General features: G+C 46.2%; 1 protein-coding gene and 1 non-coding gene across 2 annotated transcripts in view; both read left to right on the top strand.

Annotated features, from left to right (window-relative positions):
• Positions 1–269: 269 nt before the first annotated feature.
• The window catches only part of LOC135374756 (uncharacterized), a 283547-nt gene continuing 258863 nt past the window's right edge, over positions 270–24953 (top strand). Inside the window, exon 1 of the mRNA XM_064607684.1 lies at positions 270–660. Coding sequence (XP_064463754.1) covers positions 531–660 — 130 coding nt within the window. The 5' untranslated portion in view covers positions 270–530. The remainder of the gene's footprint in view (positions 661–24953) is intronic.
• On the top strand, positions 7690–7763 carry Trnat-ggu (transfer RNA threonine (anticodon GGU)). Its single transcript has one exon. It is a non-coding gene; the product is annotated as a tRNA-Thr (tRNA).

Below are 24953 nucleotides of genomic sequence, written 5' to 3'. Positions count from 1 at the left end.
ACACACTCTTGAAACTAAGGAACAGTGATAAGACACATACCGTCCACCCCTATTGCACTCGACTTTCGGTACATTGTGCTGCTTGGGTATGACTGAGAAAGCACCGATACTTGATGATCGTGGATACGCTGCACGGTGTTCTTCAATCAACCGTCACACCAGAAGATAAACCGAGTCCGATAAGATAAGGAAATTTCGAGACAGTGCTAAACTCTGTCATACTGCCGCGCGCCAACAAAAGCCTTTTGAGAGAAGAAGGCTGCGCTCAACTTAGCCTCTGAAGCGTGCCCCGAGGCGGCGTCCTCCTCTGTCCCACGCAGGCGCAATGGGATGATCCCGAGGTTCATTTAACTCCAGGCGCGTGGGGAGCGCGCGGGTGTTCGCAACATTTGCCACGAGCATCTCTTACGGCGTGTGCTGCTGATCCTTGTGTTGTGCGTGCGTATCATCAGTGTGGCGACGTCGGGTTGCTATCGTTGCAGTGGCCGCGCTCGCAAGGCGCTGAGCGCGGCATGGCGTGGCCCTGAGGCATGCGGCTAAGCGGTGGACCCACGGCGACCCTCGTGCTCGCCGTCGCCCTCGCACATACGTCGTGGGCCACGCGATCCGCTGAAGGCGGAGGAGACTCCACCAATTGGCTCTCAGGGACCCGTAGGGACGGTGAGTGTTTCGGGATACATCTTCCCTGTTCACAGCGTGTCCAGCCGCACAGCCGGTGCGTTTTCTCGACAGTTTTTATAACTTGCCGATATCGAATGTTACGTCGCACAAAATAACTAATATTCGTTGGTTGACCTCTTTGGAGTGATTCTAAGGGTTCATCCGTTCACGTACCGGACGACGGACCTACGTTGTGTTCTTGCCCAACGATACGTTTTATCTAGGAACTTAAAATCCTAAAGCGCCAACCAACTTTAATTATGTGTCTGTGTGAACTTTCGCTACTACTCACATTGGATGCCCACATCCTCGTGCAAAAAAAAACGTCTTCACGTATCACATTTTGTTACGTTTGGGGCACTGAAAGTCTTTCTTTTTTTCGCGTAGCACGGATCATTTGTTTGAGCACGGATTTCTCCTTTGTGTGCGTTAAGATGGAATACTGACAGCCTCTTAGTACTGAGATGCGCAACGCAGTCCGAATTGCGTAGCGCGTTTTCTGGCTATAGATTATTTATGATACGCCCTCAATGATTACTTAGTATATTCGCCGTATTTCACAAGGAGACCAACTTACGCCTAGATGTTGCCTTCGCTGTCTTCTTGCAGCGCAATGTAGCTTGCCGGTCCGGGTTCAGTGTAGAAACGAACCAATGAAACGCGACCAGTGTGATATGCACACCCAAGCCAGTGCAAGCTTTTCTACACTTCAACTACCAGTGGAATTCGCCCTTAGTGGTCATTCCAATTTCTGATCCAGTGTGCGGCACGTTGATTCGCATTATCCCTCTTTCTACACTGCGCTAATCAGATTGAATGTTAATCACTTGAATGAAAATGCACATCCAGGGCAATTATACCTCTCGAAAGTAAAAAAAAAAAAAAAAGAAGGGAGAGCGACATGAATAATGCTCTCTATAGTAACGGTGTCCCTAATCTGATTATCAGATTCCTGCCTGTTCATCAGCCCCATTTCACACTTATGCGTCACTTTTTTTTGATCCCGCTGTGGCGAAAAGTGTTAATCACGAAAACTTTCTACAAAACTGGTGCAATAACTACTGTGGCGTCGGAAGCAAAAGCAATCGCCCTTTAGTCTGTCAAAGGCGCATTCATTGCTTTCTGTGATCGAGCATGTCCAATTGATTAGTGATGAACGAGATTCCCCGGCGATTTTCCTCGGCCTTTCGCTGACAAGTCTGTGATCGAATGGCTTGCCCGGGCAATCCAATTCACCGCTTCTGCTGACGCGATGTCCTAAGGAACTCGTAACCGTCTCGCACGGTGTAATTCCATTTCCTGGTGACCGCCAGGGCAGGAGACATTTGCCGCCGCGACAGGTCCAGTGAAACAGGAGCGCAGACTAAGTATTCGCGGTACTAGCGAGTTTTAGTAACATCAGAAAGTGTTCGCGATAACAGTTCCGAAAACATGATAGGCCAATCGCCCAGTTTCTTTGAAGTCGGTGACATTACATTGCTAAGCTTAGGTTTGATAAGTTCCTCTATCTATCGTTTTCGTAGAGTCCTTCCGTACGCTCTCGCCTTTGCGTGCGTAAGAGATAGCGTCTGTGCTTCTGCTCACGCGCAAAACATAGAAAGCTTCGCGCATTGCGCAGAACCACCACGCTATCGCTTGCATTCGCAAAGGCGATAGCGTTCGATGCAGCAAAACTCTTTCTTATCTCTTCTTCCCATCTCTTAATTCCTACTCAAACCCGCCGATGCAGGTTAATGCAGATTTTAGCGTTCCCACGCACGAGAAGGGCGAAATGACATCGTTTTCTTTTTGATAAGGAAACGAGCAAGCAACAGCTCTACCACACCTTCATGACAGAATTCGCTTATCGTGGGGGCAGTGTATCGTCACTATCTTTTATCGTAACAACCCTCCCTCAGCTGCACAGCACCCCTACAGGTCTGAAAAAGGTGCGGCTGATGAAGGGTTGTTACGATAAAAGCTAGTGACGATGCACTGCCCCCACGATAAGCGAATTCTGTCATGAAGGTGTGGTAGAGCTGTTGCTTGCGCGTTTGCTGCAAGACGATAACGCTACATGTAATCGCTAACCGCCTAACTAACGGGGGGAAAAAAAGTACAGTAGCTATCTGCAGCGCAGGTTTTACAGGAAGGAACGCGCGGAGTTTGCAGACGCATTACCTGTTCCATGTGCACAGATAGAAAGATTGAGGCTGCTTTTCTTTTTTATCGCAGTACAGCAGCTAGCTCATTAAATCTAATGATTTCGCACACACCGGGCGATCCCATATTTCCTTTTTTTGGCACGAAACGAAGCTCTCGTTTCCCCTGCAGGCGAGGTTACCCAGCCATTTAGGCTGATGGCTCCCTAATTATACGCTCAGGTGCCCCATCCAGAATGCTGCCGCGGTGCATTCCCACTTTTTCTGCTATGTAGCTCCCCGGAAAATCTGCGCACTACACACGGTTGTTTCGTTTCAATAGGGGCACGTTCTTTCTGTGTTTTTTTTTTTATATCGGTAACTATACTGATATAAAGTTTTATGAAAGCGGGATGACGATAAAAAGTTGTGACACTATTCATCTGTGACACTAACAATGAAACGATTTTTCGATGGGACTATGAAACGATTTTAGTTCTGCGGTGCTCTGGAAGATTTACAGAGCACATCCTTCTTCATTGCCCGCACTGCAAACCTTTCCCATCCACACTTTCAGTGTCACTAAATCAGCTGTACTCTCGCCTCCTCTCTCTTTGAAAACTGCCTGCATGGCCACTCGCTGTAAGGCGGCTCAATATTCCATTTCACCGCATTACCGCCAGCAATGGGGTAAGGTATCGCCCCTGGCGGTGAAAATTCTCACTCGTCGCCACTTAAAGGGGTACTAAAATGTCCACGCAAGTTCACTTCAAATTATATTGCTATGTTAATTTAGTACTTCTTGTAATTCGAAACCTTGAGTCCTTTACGAAGCTACATTGAGAATTATGTCGGAGTATTTCTTGCCTCGGCATTAAGCAGTGAACGTCGCTTCAGCGCGTGCATCGTTGCTTTTAGTCCATGCTGCGCGTGTACGCGCGTGCTATCGCCATGGAGCAGGTCGTGCGAAAAACATAGTGCGACTTACGCAGCTGACTGGTGTCGCTGTCCGAACGACATGATTATAATTGTTGTCGCGAGAACATTTGCGATTATTGTTTTGGGCTACAATTCGCTAAATTGGTATTGAAAAATGCTGCAACGTGCGTCATTGCGCGCGTGTAGAAAACACTACGACCGGACCCGTTCCAAATCCACACACACGAGATAGGCATGCGCGCGCTTCTCCTGCTATCTGATTGGATGCCGCCACTCTCTGACTCTTTGCGTCTTGGGGTTCCATTGGTTCCCGCCCAAAGGCGGCTCTGTTTTCTGTTCTCTCTGTTTTCTGTTCTCTGTTTTTCTTCTAAACAGTAGCGCTGTGTGGACGAATTTTGCTTGCATTATACGAATTCAAACACGGACTTTCATTTGAGCACAAGTTGTTTTTGCATTCTAGTGTCCCTTTAAATAAAGTTCTGTTTATCCGACCATGAAACATGTGTCCTTCGATTTCAGCATGCCGTTGCATCTTCCGATGTGTTTGCCGTGCTAGCCTCGTACTCGCACTTAGACCCGTTGGGTGGTGCACGATTCCACGCGATTTCAATTCTCCCCTCTCGATTCCCCCGGCACAAAATAACCCGCCCATTTTTTGCGCTCCGAATATATTCCCGTCCTGTTTTCCCCGCATTTTTCCTTGTTTTATAAAGAGCATATCAGGTTCGGGTTAGATTTATAAGCTGCTGGCAGGCGAAAGAAACTAGCCTGCGGAAGGGATATATACATTTGAGTTAGGTTAGTACTGCATTCGGCCGTCTCTCGTAGGCGCGAGGAAGTGGTAGGTGTGGATTAGGTTAGTACAACTGCCAACTGATGCGGGGGCGAAGAAGCAGTCTTTGTAGGGAAAAGACTGCGAAAAAACGCAGTAGGGTTAGCACTTGCTTACCACTTTCAGCTTTTCTTTTTCGTTTTCGTTTTTTTTTTTTTTTTTTTATCGGCGTCTTCTTTTCTTCTTTTGTCTTGTGCTGCGGCTCATCCACTCCTTACGCGAAAGAACCACATGTTGCTCCTTGTCCTCTCCCGGTTACATTTTAACCTTCGCGGAAAGTGTCGCGTGGCAATCTGCGTGTTGGAATCAGTGCTGGAGAATTTGACGCACGAGAAAAACGGTGCGGATGAAATGAGACGGGTAACTTCAGATCGGGTGAACCTTGCTACACCCGACCCAGTTTCTTCTAGGGAAGCATAACCGACGATAAACCCTGCCATTTTGCCGTTGAACATTTTCGTTGGAACGCGCTTGTCCTTGTGACAGTTTTCTTTGATGACGTTGTGCACAAAGGCGATCCCAAAAGAGCCTCGATTTGCCCCGTCCGCCCGGAGGCCGCTATGCGCAGCACGAATATGCGGGCTCCCAAAAGTCGATGGCGCTCCGGAACCTCCCGGAGGAAGTATTGCTGGTAAAGAGCACAAAAAAAAAGGGGAGATAAATAGTCCGTGCCGTGTAGTGACAAAAAATAAAATGAAAACGCTGAAAGGCACACAGGCGCCTATTTGTGAGACGCCTTCACTATTATATGACGACGAGGCGTCAGCTATGAAATGCCGTGATCGTGTGGGTCAAAACTTAACGCGTTTCAAGATCGCAATACTCAACCGAGTCGGTAGAATTGTTAAGCTGTGAAAGAAGAATTCAGTGTTCGACTTTTATTAATTTCTTAACGAGACCGTGGCAATGTTGCTGCCTAGGCGCGTTTAGTGAACTTTACTGTTCATAGTCTGTGAATAATATAGTCTATGATGGAACGCCGTATGAAGATTATCGTCTTTCAAAGTTCTACATAGCCAGTTTAATCGAATGCCAGCTTTTTAAACTGTTTCTATGACGTGAGAATCCCAGCTCACATCCCCAGTGAAAAATACGCGTAGATATTTGTGAATGGAGACTCGGTCCGTGGCAGTATTAGTAAGATTGTAGTCAAAAATGAGTCGTGAACGCTTTATGCTTATACCCATGACAACACGGTTATCCTCGTGGTGGTGGTGGTGATGGTGAAAGGGCTTGCCGTTGTCGGCCTCACGTATGTGGGCAACGTCACGACTGACGCCCTGGGGAAATGAGCGTCCTGGGCCGACTTCTAGGGGAACTGTGCCGACATATGTCTGAAAGCGTCTGAGGGAAACCCAGGAAAAACCTCAGACAGCACAGCCGGCAGCCGGCCTCGTTGCTTTTCATTAGCCAGAGGTTGCACCAATTAAAAACCAGGTCTAAAGAAGATTGTAAATGTTCCTCCTCTTTTGACGGACTTTCCTGGTACAGTACGCAGTCATTACTTTTGGCGGAGATATGGTCGGCTATGTCATATATATATATGAAGAGTAAAGGCACCAGAACTGAGCCTTGCGGGATTCTTGAAGTGACTGCACTCTGTAAAAAATTCCGTAATATTACTTTGTAACTCTGTTGTCGGCACATGTGCCGTACGTATTGCAAAAAAAAAAACAAAAAAAAATCGTTTGGAGTGCACACAGCACAGCTCCCGTAAGCGAAAAGAATGACACTTACAATAAAGGTATACATTAAACTGCGAAAGCCCAGTCCGTTTTTCTTTTCCGCGCAGTCACTTGCGCAGTAAAATTATGGAAATTTTTCTTACAGTGCAGGGAAGAAGCGATACCCTCACAACTTACAAAGTTAAGACGATGAGAAAGATTAGAACGTAGGCACTTGTTGAGTTTGCTGTTTTTAAAAGTAGATTGGACTTTTGATCAGTTCATTACCTCGTCCTGGGTCGCATGTATGTGTGCGTGTGTGAGAAGACAGGTAGGAGAGGATGGGAAGAAAGTGAGTGTCCCGCGCGTTCGGTGAATGAGGCTTCTTAGTAGGGTTTGGCCATCCGAATTCGCGGATCCTCGGATCCTCGAATTCTAGGCAGGGATTCGAGATTCGGGAATCCGAACCCCTGTGCCCAAAACGGCGAATCGAAGCTTTCAAATCCACCAACCATGTTCTTTTTTTTTTTCTTTTTCCTTTTCAAAACTGGCGCCTCCGGCGTCCGCCGAAAGGCTGATTTGTTTACATTCCTCTGGACTGAAAGAGTTCAGGCAGGACCTCTTGCATTACAAGTTTAAGTGTAACGTGGTCGTGCTCTTGATTGTTTCTTAGTTTTATGGGAAGAATTCAGACTCGAGAGTTTGTGTACTTCCTGTAATCGATGAACACCGTGTTAAATAAATTACATTTAAGACGAAGTATATGGGTATGTGCTGAAAGTGAACTATTATTTAAGTTGTTTTTCGTTAAACAAATATATCAAATTCTGTTTCAGGACACTTTTCAGTGGAAGTGTTCCTTCCCCTGGCTTTTAAAACTCTTTTTTTATGAAATGATTCGAAAGATTCGGAATTCGCAAGTTTCGTGAATTCGCGGAACCCTCCTTGGATTCGGATTCCGATTCAGATTCCTAAAGTTGTGGATTCGTCCTATCTCTACTTATTCGTGGGTCGTCGGTAAGCCGTTGCCAGCGTAGCGAAGTGGTTGGCGCACTCGATCGGCAATCGAGAGGTGCGTTTTTCGATTCCCGCCGCCATCTGACTTTGCCGACGGCTGACATATTTCAATCTTCCAGACTTCTACTTAGCCTTTCTTTGTGTGCTTACGAGAGCAGGGAATATGACCCATCGCAACTAAGGTACACGGACAATGCGGTTCACAAAGGCACCTGCTAACTATCAATTCCTTTTTATATGTTGCATTCCAATGTTGCACAATTGCCTAGCGGCGTAAAGCAACGAATTATCCTTTGTACATGAGAGAACTGATGTTCAGCATTTGCCGCTTGCGTCGATCCCTGTCGTATGAATATGCGCATGAGTGTGCAAAAAATGTAAGAGTGAAAGGAGGATGAGTGAGAGATAGTGACTGGTTTGTCCCTTCAGATGACGCACCCTGGAAGTCGCTGAGAAGGCGTAGCTTAGCTCAGTTGGTAGAGCCCTGGACCGGTAATCCAGAAGACGTGGGTTCGAGTCCTACAGCTGGCTAACCTTTTCAGTGACTTTCATCTTTCATCGTTTTATCCTTTGTACGTTGCGATTTCTCTCTCTGTATCTTCATTCCCTTATTTCACACAGTCGACCAAGTGCTCTATGAAACTAAAGTTTAATCCCGCACGAGAGGGCTACAGGTTTGATCTGGCGAGACAAGGATATCGAGCTTGCACAGTTTACAGATTGGTTAGACGTTAGTTTTTTCATAGCGCGTGGGGTATTGAAGGGAGGGCACGGAGTCTAACGTGACATAACTGTGGTGAACCGGGTAAGTTGGTACAGGTCAAACATTAATTAACTAGCATGATGAGGGCATGGAGGCCACGTTAAGTGGAGTGCATATGGAATTAGCGGTTGTGCGGGATTCTCGCAATAATGGCGAGGTGCAATGAATTCTAGCCTGGTCGTAGGGAATGCGTCGTACATGGCGGCATGGTAGCTATAGGGAAGGTAACAAGAAACCATGTCGTTGGTTGTGGCGATGGTAACAGCTTGCCGTTGTTGGCCTCGCAGTTGTGGGCATCGTCACGACTGTAGCTGAAGATGATGATTAGATGATGGTGACATGAAGATGAGGCCGTGAAGAAAGAGCGTTCCGTGGTTTTTCCGTCTTCTGATTAGAAGCACAAGTCAACTGTGCCAACTTCTGTTTCAAGGAGCCGACAACGAACAGGATTTTGCAGAATAACGCAGGCGCGAGCGATACCGATAAGGTGCCGTGATTATTACTTATTTGCATGTTCAATTCGCGTGGAAAAGTCAACGGGAGTTATCGCGCTGTGTGGGGAAAATGTGTGGGGAAGAGCACTCATGCTCTTCCCCACACATTTTCTCTGTGTGTGCTATCGCACGCGTTAAGCACGAGGCAATGTTCCTTCTCTCTGTCTTTGTTATCTTGTCTGCATGATTTTTGTGGACGCCATACCTATCTAACGTCGATTCGCGATGAGACGATGCACAGTATATTCTCCCAACAGCTGTACAACAGATACTGTAGAACCTTCATTATTCGCGCGCCCCTAAGTTTCGCGAATTCCAGCAACAACAACTTTATTACAAGATGATTAATGGGGAGTTTTATCGCCAGGGGCGATACTCTACCCCATTGCTGGTGGTGATGCGGGGAATTAAATAATGAGACCCTTCACAATAAGAATCGAAGTCCAATGTGATCCAGAAAAGTGAGGAGAGCTTTGAGGGCAGAGCGTTGGTGGGCTGGATGTGGCCAGGGACCAAGCAATTTTGTGAGAGAAAGGGGGCGAGAGTCTAGCTCGTTAAGGGATCCGGAGAGTACGGCTCGGGAAAGTTGGTAGTGTGGGCAGTGGAGAAGAATGTGCTCTAGATCTTCTGCAGCACCGCAGTGACCGCAGTGGGGAGAGTCAACTTGCTTGAAGCGGTAACGCCACTGCGCTGTAAAAGCCACATCGAGGCGCATTCGATGAACTAATGCCGCATCTTGACGAGAGGTATGTCGAGGCATGCGGAAAGCGAGCGGTGGATCAACTCTGCTCAGCATGGCAGGGGGGAGGATGTCAGCGGTCCATTGGCGGGTAGACAGAGGAGTCATGAGGCGTCGAAGTACGGACCGACGATCTCCTCTCAGCTGCGCACGCGTCCTTCTCCGAGACGAGAGAGCTGCTTCTGCGGCGCTGTCGGCCTGTTCATTCCCTTCGACAACGCAATGGGCTGGAGCCCATTGGAGAACCAGCCTGCGACCTGCTTCGTAGATAAGGTTGTAAGCCATTAACACATCCATCACCACTCCATTACCACCGGTGCGGATGAAACTGGGATGCCAGAATTTTCAATGGCTTGCAGCGCAGATGTTGATTCAGTGAATACGACCCATTTCCGTGGGGTAAAGTGAACAATGTGCTGCAGAAAGAAAAGTATGGCATAGAGTTCCGCAGCTGTGGATGACGTTTGATGCGAAAGGAGACGTCCTTCCACTACGCCTTCGGATGGAATGACGAAAGCCGAGGCGGACTTGCCATTTCGAGATGCACTATCGGTTTAGGCTGCAGCAGAGGTAGAAAACTTCACGTCTACCTGAGCATAAAAAAGGGCTCGAAGGACTTGAGGGGGAACCTGATCTCTCCGGACCTGGAGCTCCGGAAGGTGTACGAAGCTCGGTGGCACAGGCAGAGACCAGGGGGCGTCCGGCGGTGTGACGTCCTTAGCTATGAAGCCAGTGAGTCTGGCGTGTCTGAGCGTATCTGGCGTGAGAGCCTGGCTACGCAATGGAAAGCAGTTTCAGGAGGGTATCGAATTTTCCTGAGGAGTGGGTGACGCACGCAAACGTAAATTTGAATGAAAGGTATGAATTTGAAAGGCACGCGAAAGTTTCGAACAATTGTTAACACGTGGAAAAGAATGATACAATGGCAAACTTTGTTTTCGCGCTTGGTTGCTATTAAGCCTCTGGAGAGTTTTAAAGCACGCGCGGGTGCAATACCGTTGTAATTAAAAATAGAACTGGCAGTCTGCGGCATGTCGCAAGGTGAGGCAACCGAACCACAAACTTTAGAATTTCAATTTCGCGAAATTCAGTGGGCACTAATATGTGCCCCGGATTCACGAAAACTATAGGGGCCGTGAAACTAAAGGGTTTTACACTACACTGCGCGCAGTTCTCCTGGGGAGATGGGCGTCACATTGCTAGGCGACGCCGCCGCGCCGGACACAAGATGGCGCTCGCTAGCCGGCGTGGCTCAGTATCGCTACCCTGCTTCCTATTTAGTGACTCTAGTGGTACCTATTATCTCCTCTATAAGGCCAAACGAAAATCGGAGAAAATAATGGAAATATTTGCTATGATATATACAGGGTGTCCCAGAAAACGTATCTACAAAACTACACCATTTAGATGCATGCGGTCAAACACATTTGTTCTTACTAGGTTTTTGCCACCTCCTGATGTGAATGTCATGTAACGTAAGTTTAAAGTGACAGTCCGGTCGAAAACATAGGTCTGGGAAATACCGCCTTATGATTTCTAATACTCCTCACAATAAATGTGGAAAATATTTCAGAAGAAATCGTATCGCACGATTTATAATCGATTTTTTTCTATGCCGCAGTTGGTCCTGAGTAAAGGCCGCAGCGAGCTTTCGCGTGACGTGCATAAGAGCAATGCCGCACGTGACTTGCGGATACCTGTTTGCGCGATAGTTGATTGTTGCGTGCTAGCATTTGTCCATTATGATGTTTTTGAGTAGTAATCACGCGTTATGTAGACTAAAATGCAGAGTCGCGTCAATGTAAAGACAGGTATCACGACGCAGCGTTCTGTTCAGTACACTCATAGACAAAAACACCCCTCTGCATTCCCAGCAACGGCGCAGTCCTCCGCTCCACTTTGGCCATTGGGGACGTCATGCTCACGTGACGGCTGACGTACATAGAGGATCCTTGGGGCAAGGACTATGCGAGGGAGAAAAACGAAACCGGATGTCTTCAGAGGAGTATTTTTTATTCGATATCTCGAAAACCACACCATTTTGTGAGCTGAAACTTACCACACAGCATGTAAGCCTCCGTGGCAGTTGGAAAAAATCAACTTCCGGTTTTCCCGGACTGTCCCTTTAAAATATGTAATTATGTAAATTTCTGTGAACGGAACTCGGAAGTGAGTGTCACGTTTTACCTCACCAATGTGAAGAGCGTGCCGAATTTACTCAGATTCAGTATAATTGACAGGGATATTGAGGAGCTATTCCATCGGGAAAAAATGGCGGAACATGATGCTCTACGGAGCTCCCAGAGGATAGCGCGCAACGAATTTTTCAGCGCAATCGTTGTCAGTCCGACGAAAGGATGTTGGAAACCCAGCGTAGAAAGAGATAATACAGGCATTGCTTATCGCGTCCGGCTTCTGCTGGGATCAAGTCTTGCCTCACCCAATTTCAGGAACTGCCACTTTTTTCTACTATCATTCTGTGGGCTGGGTTTGCAACCTCCTTTCGTCGGACTAACAGCGATTGCGCTCAAAAAGTCATCGCGCATTATGCTCTGGGTGCTCCGAAAAGCATGATACTCGGCAATTTTTTTTCTTATGGGATAGCTCCTAATTATCACTGTCAATTATCATGAGTTCGAGTAAACTCGGCACGCTCTTCATATTGCTACTGTAAAAAGTGACCTTTACTTGGCCCCTTTCCGAGTTCAGTTCGCGACAATTTACGTAATTAAACTTACGTTACATGATATTTACATCAGCAGGTGACAAAAACCTAGTAAGAACAAATGTCGTTGACCGCATGATTCTAGGTGGCGTAGTTTTTTTTTATTATAGTTCAATGACACGTTTGCCGGGACACCCTATATATGAAATATGGAAATTTGTGTTTGGAAATGTATCTTTTTATCTGTTATGCAACGCTGTGTACCAGAATATGAGTAAGAGTCTTTCGTTAGTTTATTACGTGCTGCATGAATCGTTATTTTAAAGCGATAGCTTTATGCGGCCAACCACCATGTTGGTCTTCGTGTGCCTTTACAGGGAAACGTGACCAGATTGTTCACAGTACGCTGAAATTGTGTAAGCACCAAAATATTTTTTTTCAACGAATTGTCGAAACATTAAAACGCTTCGAGTAAAACTTTAATAGCAGTTCAGAACGAGTTTCTCCAAACCGTTGTCGCTTGCGATGATGATCCTATAAAGCTACCGCATACGTTTAAAGACGTTTAGTACAATGCACAACGATGTAATCATTTTTTAAGGGTGTACATTATTGTAGTGAAACCTCTTCTAGTGCAAGCACTCAGGGGGCCAGGATTCTTGTAGCTGGCCGGAGGTGTCCGTACACGAGAGGTATTGAAGTAAGACACACACACACACACACACACATTGGATGGTGATGGGGTGGGCGATTCACCGCCGCTGAGGCGGTACACTGCCCTATTTTGCGTTGGGAGAGGATGAAGGGATGATGATGGGGGCTTTCAAAGAGCCGTCGCCAGACTGGTGGAGCACAAGTACTCCGCCAGAAGACGAAGGCAGATTTTCGTTTCTTTTCAGCCGCTCAAAGGTTGAAAAAAAAAAAACTTCAAAAATTCCAGATGGCGTTTTTCGTGCGGCCGCACATTGCAAGGCGCCCAAGTTTTGGCTTCACATTCAGCCTACAAAGTAGTTCGATGAAGAGCCGCGAAAGATCGCCATCGTCATTCATCGCTTTCGCTGTGACCGCAGTGTTCAATAGTTCATCCGCTATCGAAAGTTGCATGCATTTCTTCTTGTGCAAATCGCCAACCTCAGGATTTTTGGGATAAATAACACGGAGACGGCGACGTGTCTCTTTGGCAGAGACGTCTCCGTGTTATTTATCCCAAAAATCCCGAGGTCTCTGCCAAAGAGACGCGTCGCCGTCTATGTGGAGCAATCTCTCAACTGCACTTCGCACCACGACCATCGTGATTGTTCTGAACACGGAATTCGTACCTTTTGCATTGTAGCTTTGCACTGCGATGCTCAATCCCTTTGAAATCTGCAGGGATTGAATGTCCTTCGGAGCTTTATTACACAACGCAATGTTCTGCTTGCATGAGTTGAAGGAGCACTGCACGCTGAGAGGGGTGGACGCTTATTGGGTAACACTTTGTATATTCATGTCAATAAACAAGTTACAGACTGTAATATCTTTATTATTTTCTTTTTCTTCAAATTTTCGGAAAAGAACACTAAAAACAAACTGTTCTTTTTATGAGGCCCAAATTTTGCGCGAAATTTACATCCCTACATACAGTTCGGTGACCGGGAAGGGTGATGTTTTTCACTTTATATTAGTATTTTCAATTCACTATATTCCCTTCTCCTATTCATGTCCTCTCACAACGGCATAAGTACAGCTATTACAGCCCTATCGCACTTCCTATGTAACGAAATATTCCTTGACATTGCACCGCTAGTCAGAGGTCCCGTCGTGCTCATAAGAGCGCGTTTTGGGGAGCAGTTTTACGACTTGACTTCAGTTCTGTGTACGTTCTTGAAGGGGAGGAATCCGAGATTAAGGAGCTGGTTGCTTTTATTGTACTTTACTCTGACACTAAATCGATCGAAGCTCCTACAGAAACAGCCCATAAAAGTACGTACTGGTGCATGTGATGTGGATTCATCCACCGAGCATTTAGGACAGAGTGTCAGTAAGCGTTTCGGCTTAAATCGGTATTATTGCTTGCTCCACATAATATGGCCTATATTTAGATGACAAAAAAAATGAAGAATACGGAATTTCACCCCTCATAAGGTGCTAAAGGCTACCATACTCAAAACATAAAGCGGTGTTCATTAAAGAGGCCTTCCTTAGCTTGGGACGAATTGTTTAGAAAACTGGAAATTTTGTTTTTCTTCAATCTTGTTGTCTTGTGCATCATTGCGACGCTTCCAAGAATTGGGGGCAGCAGATCCAGCCTCCTCATCCTGTTTTTAGAGTGCGCAGGTGGATAATCTCTGAGCTAGGACTTGCTATTATGTCGTAAAGCCGGCTAGATTCGAGCGTACCTAACATTTCTAGTGCCTTGAGACAGAAAAAAAAAAGGAAAAAGAGATGACGATTGATTTGTAAAAGAAAAAATGGAGATGTTAGTCTCGAGCCACTCGGGACTGGCTACTCCAGGACGCGTTATTCAGAAAAGAAGGGAAACTACACAAATCCATACGGTTTGAAATGGAATGGAAACTGAATGGATGAATACATCACCACAAAACTTGGCACCAAAAGCAAAATGGCGATGACCCGATTCACTTCGTATGTTTACTATAAGCTGTCTACTTCATGTAGTCATGGCGGTGGTCCTACACCACATCGCCATTCTCCCTCCATCGTCTAACCTCCATACACCGTCTGACAATGCACGAGGCTTCACCGCGGTGTTTCCAACGGCAGGAGAACGGCATATCATTAATCAGTTTCCGCCATAGGCTGAAAATCCCTCTCGGAGTAAATTCCAACGTCCCCAGAAGGGAAACCTTCTCTTTCCATCCATCCATCCATCCATCCTCAGCACACGCAGTCCGTTCCTCCCTGGGATCTGGCTTAAGTATCCCTCCCTCGCTAGGGGGCTCACTCTAACTACATGCCCCGGACCAATCGGAAAGAGCGACCGGCTTCGAGTTGAGTGTTTGCGTTTCGACGCTCGGTGCAGTGCTTGCTTGAGCGATGAGAGCGCGATTTAATGGCGAGATAAGCCTTGGGAATCCTAAACGGCGCCTCTACAACGTACGTTTTCCCGCTGCAGAGCGATGAGCTGTTCGAGAGGAAACGACAGGCACTGAGGCTAACTCCGAGTGACCATAATGGATAGAGGACTGCATTAGTGGCGGGGTTGGTTATGGTGTATTCAATTTCAAATGGCCGGCAATGCGGTTAATACCTTTTGTGCATCTGGCTGTCTGGAGACGACCCGTCTTGTGGTGTATGTTTTACGCCAATACGGTGCGAACGGCTGTGTCAGTAATGAGCAGTATGTAATTTCAGAAGGGTCAGCCTGAGCCTTCAAGAAATATCTTCCTATAAGGCTCAGGCTGACCCTTCTGAAGAAATATCTTCCTATATGTGTGCATTCACGACCTACCTCAAGGACATACGTGCTGATATAATATTTTAATTCATTCAGTGCTTCCACACGTCAAGCGTCTTGGAACAGCTGGTCGCACCAGTGCGACCTACGTTTCCATTTTTTTCTTTCTATTTCTATTCTATTCTATATCTTCCTATACAGGGTGTTTCAGTTAAATCCCCGGGCTAAATAATTCGCGAACCGGTGCACCAATCGAATAACTTTCTTTTTTACAAGTATCTGTCCAATACCGCCTACAAGATGCGCACCGCGTGAATGAGCGGGAGGCGCTCATTATTTAAATAAAAATGCAAATGAGTTTCGTAAAAAAGCGTAACTTCTAAAGCAGGGCGCTGTCGGTATTAAAATGGGTACTACCCCTTTTGGGACCTTCAGTGGACACCTTTCAGAGAAAAATCTGCCACCGAAGCGGGTCATTTGTTGCAGTAATTAATTGGTTTCGGTTTACGTATTTTTGTCGCGGCTGGTCGCGGCGAAGCGCAAAAGGACGTAATTCATTGGTGTAATTCATTGGTGTAAGGACGTAATTCATTGATGGATAAGGGAGTGAAAGAGCGTCTTTTTGCGCTTCGCCGCGACCAGCCGCGACAAAAATACGTAAACCGAAACCAATTAATTACTGCAACAAATGACCCGCTTCGGTGGCAGATTTTTCTCTGAAAGGTGTCCACTGAAGGTCCCAAAAGGGGTAGTACCCATTTTAATACCGACAGCGCCCTGCTTTAGAAGTTACGCTTTTTTACGAAACTCATTTGCATTTTTATTTAAATAATGAGCGCCTCCCGCTCATTCACGCGGTGCGCATCTTGTAGGCGGTATTGGACAGATACTTGTAAAAAAGAAAGTTATTCGATTGGTGCACCGGTTCGCGAATTATTTAGCCCGGGGATTTAACTGAAACACCCTGTATACTGCGGGGAGAGGTACGACATGATGGCGTACTGTCTCGCATATGTAGAGGAACATTCCACACGACTGGTGTGAACCTAAACGAGTACCATGAAGCTTCTCGGTGTACCAAACTTTGCGCTCACTGAATCAGACAATCACCATTCGTTTCAATCGTGTTTGTCACGAAAAGCGCACAAGGGTGTCAGGTCCGAAGCTCAGCAGAATTCGTCGCAGCACTATTCCTCAGAAAGCACATTGTCTTCAATGACGTTACTTACAAAAATCTCGTCTTGTGTCTATATAGACATCTAAAGCGTTCCATGCACTTTAATATACAGACTTTTTGTTTTCTATCAAACTTCCCTTGGATTGCTTTCACTATCCACCACCCATTCCACTCGAACGCAGAATCAGATTGCTACCTTTCTGTAGCTTTTAGTCTAAATCGAGAAGACTCCAAAACAGGTGTTGCAAGTATATGTGCAGTATGCAATTCTGGTAACTTAGCAGTGTCGTTACGAAAGGGGGAATACGCTGTTACGTCAACCGTTTCATGTTATCCTAATTGGGCACCTCCAAAAGAGCTTTCGCAACCAATTCCCATCTCCAATATTGCTCTGATCTAAGAATATCCGCATGAACGCGTGTATGTGCTCGGAAGGCTAATGCGTTCGTTCGTGGCATTGCAAATGCGTGTCTCTGCGGGGCCTGATGAGAAGTGTACTTAACATATCGCCAATGGCAACTGTCTATGTGTCACGCAAATATTACCACTTCATCATACCAACAACACACGTTCCGTCTGCACCGGAAATTACGAGACGGAAAGGGCCTTCCCCGAACTGTCTTCCGAGGAGACACGTACGCGTGGAATAGTGTGCCATTTAGGCGAGGCAGAAAAGTCTTCATCAGTCGGCCTCATGCGGGATGGAAGGGACCGCTGCACTACACAAACAGAAGTAATTGTTTACAGCGTTTAGTGTGGTGATAAAAAGAAAAAGGGAAAGAAGCAACACGGAGCAGGAAAGAAGCGGGAAAAAAAGGAAGACGTGGCGGATGTTGCAGTTTAGACCGTGTGATGAATCGAGGGATGAAGGAGACCCGATGGGTTCCGAACGTAGGTTTTACAAGAATAGGATTGAAAGCTTCATAAGTATGCATGGAGTCCGTTATTTATGTTCACAGCCGGGACTTGCAAACGACATTATATATTTCCATCGTAACGCAACAGCTTATGGACCACATAATTTCATTGTCTCCTTTTTCTTTTTGCGTATCTGTTTGCCTCGTGTGTTAGATGCGAGGGACGTATGTGTTCTGACCACGTACGGAACAGCAATGAACGTATAACGAAAATAATCATTCCCATTACAATCGCTTAATACTTCACAGCTGCGCGAGCATATACAGTGTTACTCGCACGGGTACTTCTTCCACACCAGTGTGTCTGGTTGGGTAAAAACAATAGCAGATAAAATCCCAACCAATGCTTCGGAGCCAGCTCGGCTCCTTCCTCGGGGGTGACTGCAGCGAGGCTCTGGCACGTATACTAGCGAAGGAAGGAATACATGTATCTCACAAACACGTCCCAACAATCGGACACTATATATACAGCGACCGAAAGATCACCCACCAAAGGAAAAAGGGCAAGGTGTAGTGTACAAAATTCCATACACTAAATGTAGCGTTATACCGGCGAGACAAAGAACTTCCCCGAAAGGCTACGGCAACACAAGAGTGATGTACGGAAGTCGGACCTCGAACGAAGTGCTCTCGCTGAACATTGTGAAGTTCGCGACCCTCCTATCGACTTTCAAAATGCCTGCATAATCGACCTTGAGCGTAATTCCATCAACCGTAGAATCTGGCAATATACAGTCCACTCCTGTTGGAGCTTTGCCTATAGCGTATACCTCAGCGGCCTCCGTCACGTGACTGAAAGGCAATCCCACGAACCACGTACTTTCGAACCACGACAAGAACGTTGCTGCCAGCGGCCACCGCAGTCACCTCCTCAGGAAGGAGCCGAGCTGGCTCCGAAACATCGGGTATCCCCTTCCTGCACCTTGGTTGAGATTTTATTCACTACTACTGTTACTACGGTCCCTCACAGTGTTGAACAGCACAGTACAGTCACGCGTTTTTTTTTGTTTTTTTTCGCGAAAGTTCACGATTTATTTTTATTCTTCAGCTTCACTAAACCTAGCTTCTTCCTGCGTTGCTTATACTGCTGCGTATTGGATGTGCACTGGCAAACAGTACCACAAGCATTTAATGACTTAGCATTTTTGAACAACAGTATGATGTAGGTTTCGAGTTCCTCGAACTCCGTTGGGCAGTGACACTTACCTTTGCGAGTATCGTAGTCAAATGTTCGCTATAAGATCTCTCAATACTTTTGTCAGTTTACACTTTCGTAAGTGCAGGTTCAATGTGTACGTGCTCGTCATTTTTCTGCGCTCTCTCTCCCTCTCTCTTCCTGACACACATATATATCTATATATTTTTTTTTTTTTCAATGGAATGGTTGTCACATAACATCTCGCAGCGTGTAGATCCCTTGTGACCGTCATATCGCAGAAGAATACGTTTTCTACTGGTTTTCTGCAGCCCTAAGCAACCTATACGCAAATCGCATTCGTACTGAGCATTGAACCAAGGGGTGCGACCACTAATCCATTGATAAGTACAAAACTAGAAAAGCGTGTTATTATTATAGACTTTCATATATCTCAAGAATGCAAGGCGGTACGATGACGGATTACATGGGGATAGCGAGACAGGAGACTACACGGAACGCTGTCCCGGTGTAGTCCGTCCTTGTGCCCTGTGTTCTTACATATATTCCACATTTGTCAAAGGTCAAACAATTGGTAAGGATTTTGGCAGATCGGTAGCACATTCTTTGAAATCACTCAGACCCCCAGCTCATCACTGCGTGTATTGTGTGTATTCTGTCTTCTATGTTGCACCTGTGCGTGTGTTGTTTTACCCTGCACCGGTGGCTTTCAGCAATTCGAAATGCTCTTAAAGGTACCGCGCCGGACGATGTCAGAGAAAACAAGGGCCAACAGCAGATCCTTCCGTACCAGTTTATCCCTAACTATCTTATAGTTTCCCCTCTCTCACCCTCTTTCTCTCTTTTCTTTGTTGCTTCAGTTTACCGACTGACCTTCTCCCATGTAAATAACAAATTTCCCAAGCATATGCACTCCCCGCGAAAATGAGTAAATTGCGAATTCCAGTTTCTGGTCCCCGATGTTGCAAATTATTCCCCGTTTTAGTTCCCTGACCGCGAAATTTACTCCCCTGGTTAAAATTTACCCCCTAAACATCGTAAATGTTACCCTGGATACTGGAATCTTCCTATACACGATATAATTAAGCAATTTTCTGCCTATAGAGTAACAAGTAATCAGTGCGTGGTTCCTTCTCGACAGAATGTGCCCTATACATGTCACAAGATTTTATGACCTGCCATGTTCGTTTCCATCGAAGCATTTTAATTAGAGCACATAAATTATGTACATAGGACTATGAAGATAAAGCGCGAAATGCGATTACCACTGCGTTCTGCGACATTCACTTTAGTTTCGTGAATTTAGTCCTTAAAATACTAATGGTTGAGGTAGCTCACCATAGTTGTGGCATGTATCTAGTGCCCAATAGGACTAAAATTGTTCCCTTTCTTCTTAGTGTGCATCATAATTAAAACTATCCCATTTTCATTTCCAACGTATTCATCCAGGCACTACATGAGATACGTGTACAGTATGGCTTCCTTTCGGCCCCTGGTGTACTAAAAAAAGTACGCAACAAGGATCTGTTTTGAAGCCTCAATGAAATGACCGAAACAGACAAAGAAGAAGCGAAAATGTTCGTAAGACATCCTGATCCGCACCTGCATCGCTTGTTGCGCTCTCGCGTTCCCTATGGCGGGCTTACGTTCCCTGGAACAGGGGAAGAAAACGACGATGCTGGTAGAAGACGCTTGCGAGGGAAGGAGCGGGAAGTACAGGTCTCGACAAAAGTTTACGGAACACCGGAGTGGTGTATATCGTCATCAGGGTGATACCATTGCAGCAAACGGGAGCAGATGGACTTACAGACAGGTGATTGGGTATTCCATGCACCTCTCAGTAAGTGTGTCCACTCCCGTTCGCTGATACGGTGTCGCTCCGATCAAGAAATGCGCCGCGCTGGTGTTCCGCAAACTTTTGTCGGGACCTGTACAAAAATTCAAAGTTTTTATGAGTGAGGTATTTTAATGGCTGTGATGAGAATATTGCAGGTTATTTATGGAACATTGAAGACATTATGCTCGATGAAAAATTCTTGCCCCAGTGTATGCGTAAGTCCAGGTAGGTATGTACTATATTTAGTATATTAGGGCCTAGCTCCTGTCGCTCCTTGCAAATTGGGCTCAGGAAGTGCCCCTTCGCTACAGTGTTTCCTTTGCTTTGTTTTCATTTTTTTGGTGGGAACTGCGCCTGGTAGGTTTTGCTATGCGACGAGGAATTCTCGCTTCATATCCCCATGTTTCCTTCTTTGGTAATTGAAACAGATTTGACAGAGAAGGCGATCCGGGTGAGGAGGAAGCCGCAGAATTGCTTCACGAGATGCGGCAGACGACGGGCATCATGCATTACATGAGCTAACTGACGAGTTCGATGGAGAGCGAATCGCAGGAGATGTACAGCTTGGAACAAAAGGTTACGGTACACCGGCGTGTCGCATTTTATTCATTGGAACGACACCCAAGCAGCTAACAGGAGCGGACACACACAGTGAGAGATGGGTTAGAATAGCCGGCCGCCACCTGTTTCTTATTCAATCCCTTCCTGGTATCTAGGAGAGTGCCAGTCCGATTAAGAAATGCGCTAGTGGTTTTGGTCCCAAGATTTATATGAAATAAAGTAATGAAGAAGCCGTACTGCGAATTTTTGTGCTGAACGAAAGCAATGTTCATCTTCCAGAAGAACTTCCACATGCGCTGCACTATTTTCAACAACTTCATTGTTTACTCCAAGATTACACCACTGGACTGTGCGTTTTTTTATTTTTTATTTCTATTACATTTTCGTCGACTTTTAGATGAAGATAAGGACCATGTAAATTTTTCCGTTTCTGTACGGGCTGCAAAATAAAATATAGCGCCAAACATTCTTGGCCGTTTTCACAGACGCTAACCTTTGATGTACTATTTTTAGCACACGACGCCATCTTCTATAGCCACGGAATAGTGACCTCGTATTTTCTATTTTTGGTTCCTTGGAAGGTATATAGAGACCAAATCAGGTGGGAAAAAATTCAACTGAATATTCAAAAAGCCCAGGGCCGAAAGGGTTGAGCAGCTGCCTCACATGTGGCTCTGCAACCGTCCTATACTTCAAAGAGGGCCTTCCAGCGTCTAATCTGACTAATCCACGACTAATCTGAGTGTCGTATCAACGAACAAACTCTTATTACCACAACATTTAAATCGCTTACTTAGGTTTCATCTGCCGTAAAACTTGCTCTGCACACGGGCGCAAAAGCAGAAACTGAGGGCTTAGGAAAGTGATATCTCCTGTTCTCTTTAGCGGAACCGTTAAAGAACGATCCATCTTCATTTAAGGCTTCGACGTGTGTGCCGCTTGGAAAGTTTTAACTCTTTGGTCCGCACACACGAAAACGAAGTTCGCCCTTGATTTCGAAATTAGCTGCGCGGCCGATTATGAAACCGATGGTTGCAGCAGTTCCATCTTTCGGCTTGATTTCGCCCGTTTGGATTCCATTGGCGCAGCAATACAAACGGCGCAAAGAATAGGCGCGCGGTAGAAAGTATAGGATGAGGCATTGCAAATGGATCGAAAGCAATTTTGGTACGAGACGTTGGAAGGAAGGCGCGCTGTGGTTCCCTGGAGAAAACACGGAAAGGGTGGCTTGGCAAATAAGTTGGGCGGAATCAAGCGTCCGTTAATATATTTTTCTTTGTTCTTTTGCACCTTGACTTGTCCCTCGTACTTATATTTACTTTATACCCCGCAACACGCGACGTTGTTTGTACAAGCTTGACAAGTGTCTCTTTGTTTTGCCTTCTTTCCGTTTCGACAAGCCTTGCTTTCGGGTACACACGACGAGTAATTGAGTTATGCCATCGTGTATTCCCGGCTTGTCTCATCTATAACGTTCTCCGTGTCGTAGCAGTTTTGTGCGAAATAACTTTAAAGGGAGGAGAGCAAAGGATAACTGCATTATGCGGCACCAAAATAAGGGGCGGAGGAGTTCCTCGGTCTTGTATATGTGGTACTGAGAAGATCCGTGAGGTTCTGTCATTGTCGTTTACTTGCGGAGATATTCCTGCACCCGTTCGATGTCATGCGGGCACAGTCGTAAACAACGTTGGAGGATAGTTTGACGGCCAAACACAGACTTGGTTACTGTGAGAAGCTTGTATCGCTGTTCCTTCCTAAGCACATGACCTGCCAAGAGTTGCCTATATGTATGAACGCTAATCGCGACTTCACGAACGTTGTTAGGAGTTAGTAACACAGCCAAGTTCGGCTTTCAGGCACCAAATGGAACGACCTGCAAAGGTTGATCAAAATCATAATTTCTGTGCACGCCACAGTTGCAGCATCATAAGGGCATCTTTTTTGTATACATACAGGAAATTACATATTAGTGTGGACATGCATCAAATATGTGCACACAGATTGGACATAAAGAAACCCGGTTAAAACACACCCAAGTTTGTTTGTTTGTTTGTTTTTTGTTTTCAGCAAGAGTCACGAACCACCATCCCTTACGGAGACTCTCAGTAGAGGACGTGGGCCGCGGATTTGCCTGAACACGGCATATTCAGATAAATGTTTGTGTAATGGCTTAACTTGTTTCCTCAGCCTCGTATCAGTCAGACGTGCAGTTTCGAGGCTCGAAAGTCGGTGATATGGCGGGTAGACGCTTCGCAGGCTTTACTGCTACATGACTGAGGCCGACAACGGCAAGTCGGTCTCGTCGTCACCATCACTGCTTACTCACGATGACCTGCCTCGTGCCTTCCGGGCTGACAGGTCCCTGTCTGTGGCACGTGCCGCGACACATACATTCCATTGTAGGGCAAAATATTTCCCGCTACGGTACGCTAATCTGAAACGCTATCACGACACGCAAGACTGACGCTGTTGACGTTTTAGTACACCGTGGAAGGAGACGGTGCGATTAAACGTCGTAGCGCTCCCGCTCGGTAAATCCCGAACCCTGAACCGTGAATCCCTTCGATGTTACACTGTTGAGGAGCTCTGTTATTGCAATCCATTTCGTTGCATCCACGAAAGGGTTATTCGCAATCACCTTGAGCAGCATAGAAATGTTACAGGAGTCCGCCCCGCCATCTTGCTTCTCGCGTAGTTGGCCTCGTCGTCGTTTTCTCCTCGTCGAGCCCGGCAACCTGTGACGTCTCCGATAACACGGTATTATGGTAACCTAGTACCGTGTTATCGGAGACGTCAAGTAGGTTCGTCACGCAGGTACGCTATTCCACGAGGAGATTCGTACCGGCGATACGCTAGGGCGAAGCGTTGGTCTCATGGGCTCGTTGGTCTCACCATGAGACCAACGCCGTAGCGGCTACCATAGGGTACCGTAGAACGTCTACTAGAACGGCGAATCCCGTAACTGAAACCACTTTCAAAGTTCTGACAGTGAACCGTAACCGAACCAATATTTTTTTCGCTTTCAGTCCCTGGTGACTGGATTATAACATTGTCCTTTGTGCTGCCACATCCTATAGTTCTGTATTCATATGTACGTGATGATAATGGTCGCAACTAAAAATAAACAACGTTACTTCAACTACTGCGAAATTACCCGTTCGATAGCTCCTATAATCTTTCTCTCCGTCTTAGAGAATGTGCCTACGTATTTATCTTTTCCAGCAGCGTAATGTACGACTTGTCGCCTTTCGTTCTTCGAGCCTGTTTCGTTTTAACATAAAAAAAAGTTTGCCCTTCGCGCATTTTATATAGGCTATATTTACTTCACGTGCCCAAACCCCCGTGCGCGTGTCTAAAATAAAATTGACTCCAACCTCTCCTGCTACGTGCGAACTCAATTTTATAGCACAATATTGATGTCCGCAGAAGTGTGCCTTTGTTTCCATTGCCGTTCATGTGCACGTAGTGGTACCTTTCCAAGTTGTACACTCAAAAGTGGCGAGGAGTCTCCTTTGTCGTCTCATTCGTCTTCTGCACGATGTTGCGATTGCGTGTAATTGCTCTTCAGTGATCGAACCGCGTGCGATGAATTATAGGTTCTTTAATCTTCAACCTTCCCGTATCTGCGCTAGGGGCGCTGCAGTTCGCTTTCTTCTCTCCTGTCCTGAAATTGCGGGTTGACGTTCGACACCAGACGTGGCAAGTGGTTGCGTTTCCCAGGGCTACCTGGCGCAGAATAGCGAGCGTACTTTTCGGGTGCTTCTCGAGAAGCGGACCAAAGGTTTCGTAACATCGTGGTTCGTTCGTCCTTCGGAAATTGCGCTGCATGTACTCGTTTGCGATATGGCCTGCTTGGACGTAATATTCTTTAAACAGCAGCGCTAGTCTTCACGAGCTTTCAAAATTAATTTTCGAAGTAATCAAAATTTTTTTTGCGGTTTAAGTTAGAAAGTTATCGACTCGACTCGTGAGGTTTGTAATCCGCACAAATGGAAACCACAGCGAGCTCCTATGG

The sequence above is a fragment of the Ornithodoros turicata genome, unplaced genomic scaffold, assembly GCF_037126465.1.
Source record: "Ornithodoros turicata isolate Travis unplaced genomic scaffold, ASM3712646v1 ctg00000746.1, whole genome shotgun sequence".
NCBI classification, from domain to species: Eukaryota; Metazoa; Arthropoda; class Arachnida; order Ixodida; family Argasidae; genus Ornithodoros; species Ornithodoros turicata.
The sequence above is the reverse complement of the archived record's forward strand: the minus strand, read 5'-3'. Positions and strand labels throughout refer to the sequence as shown.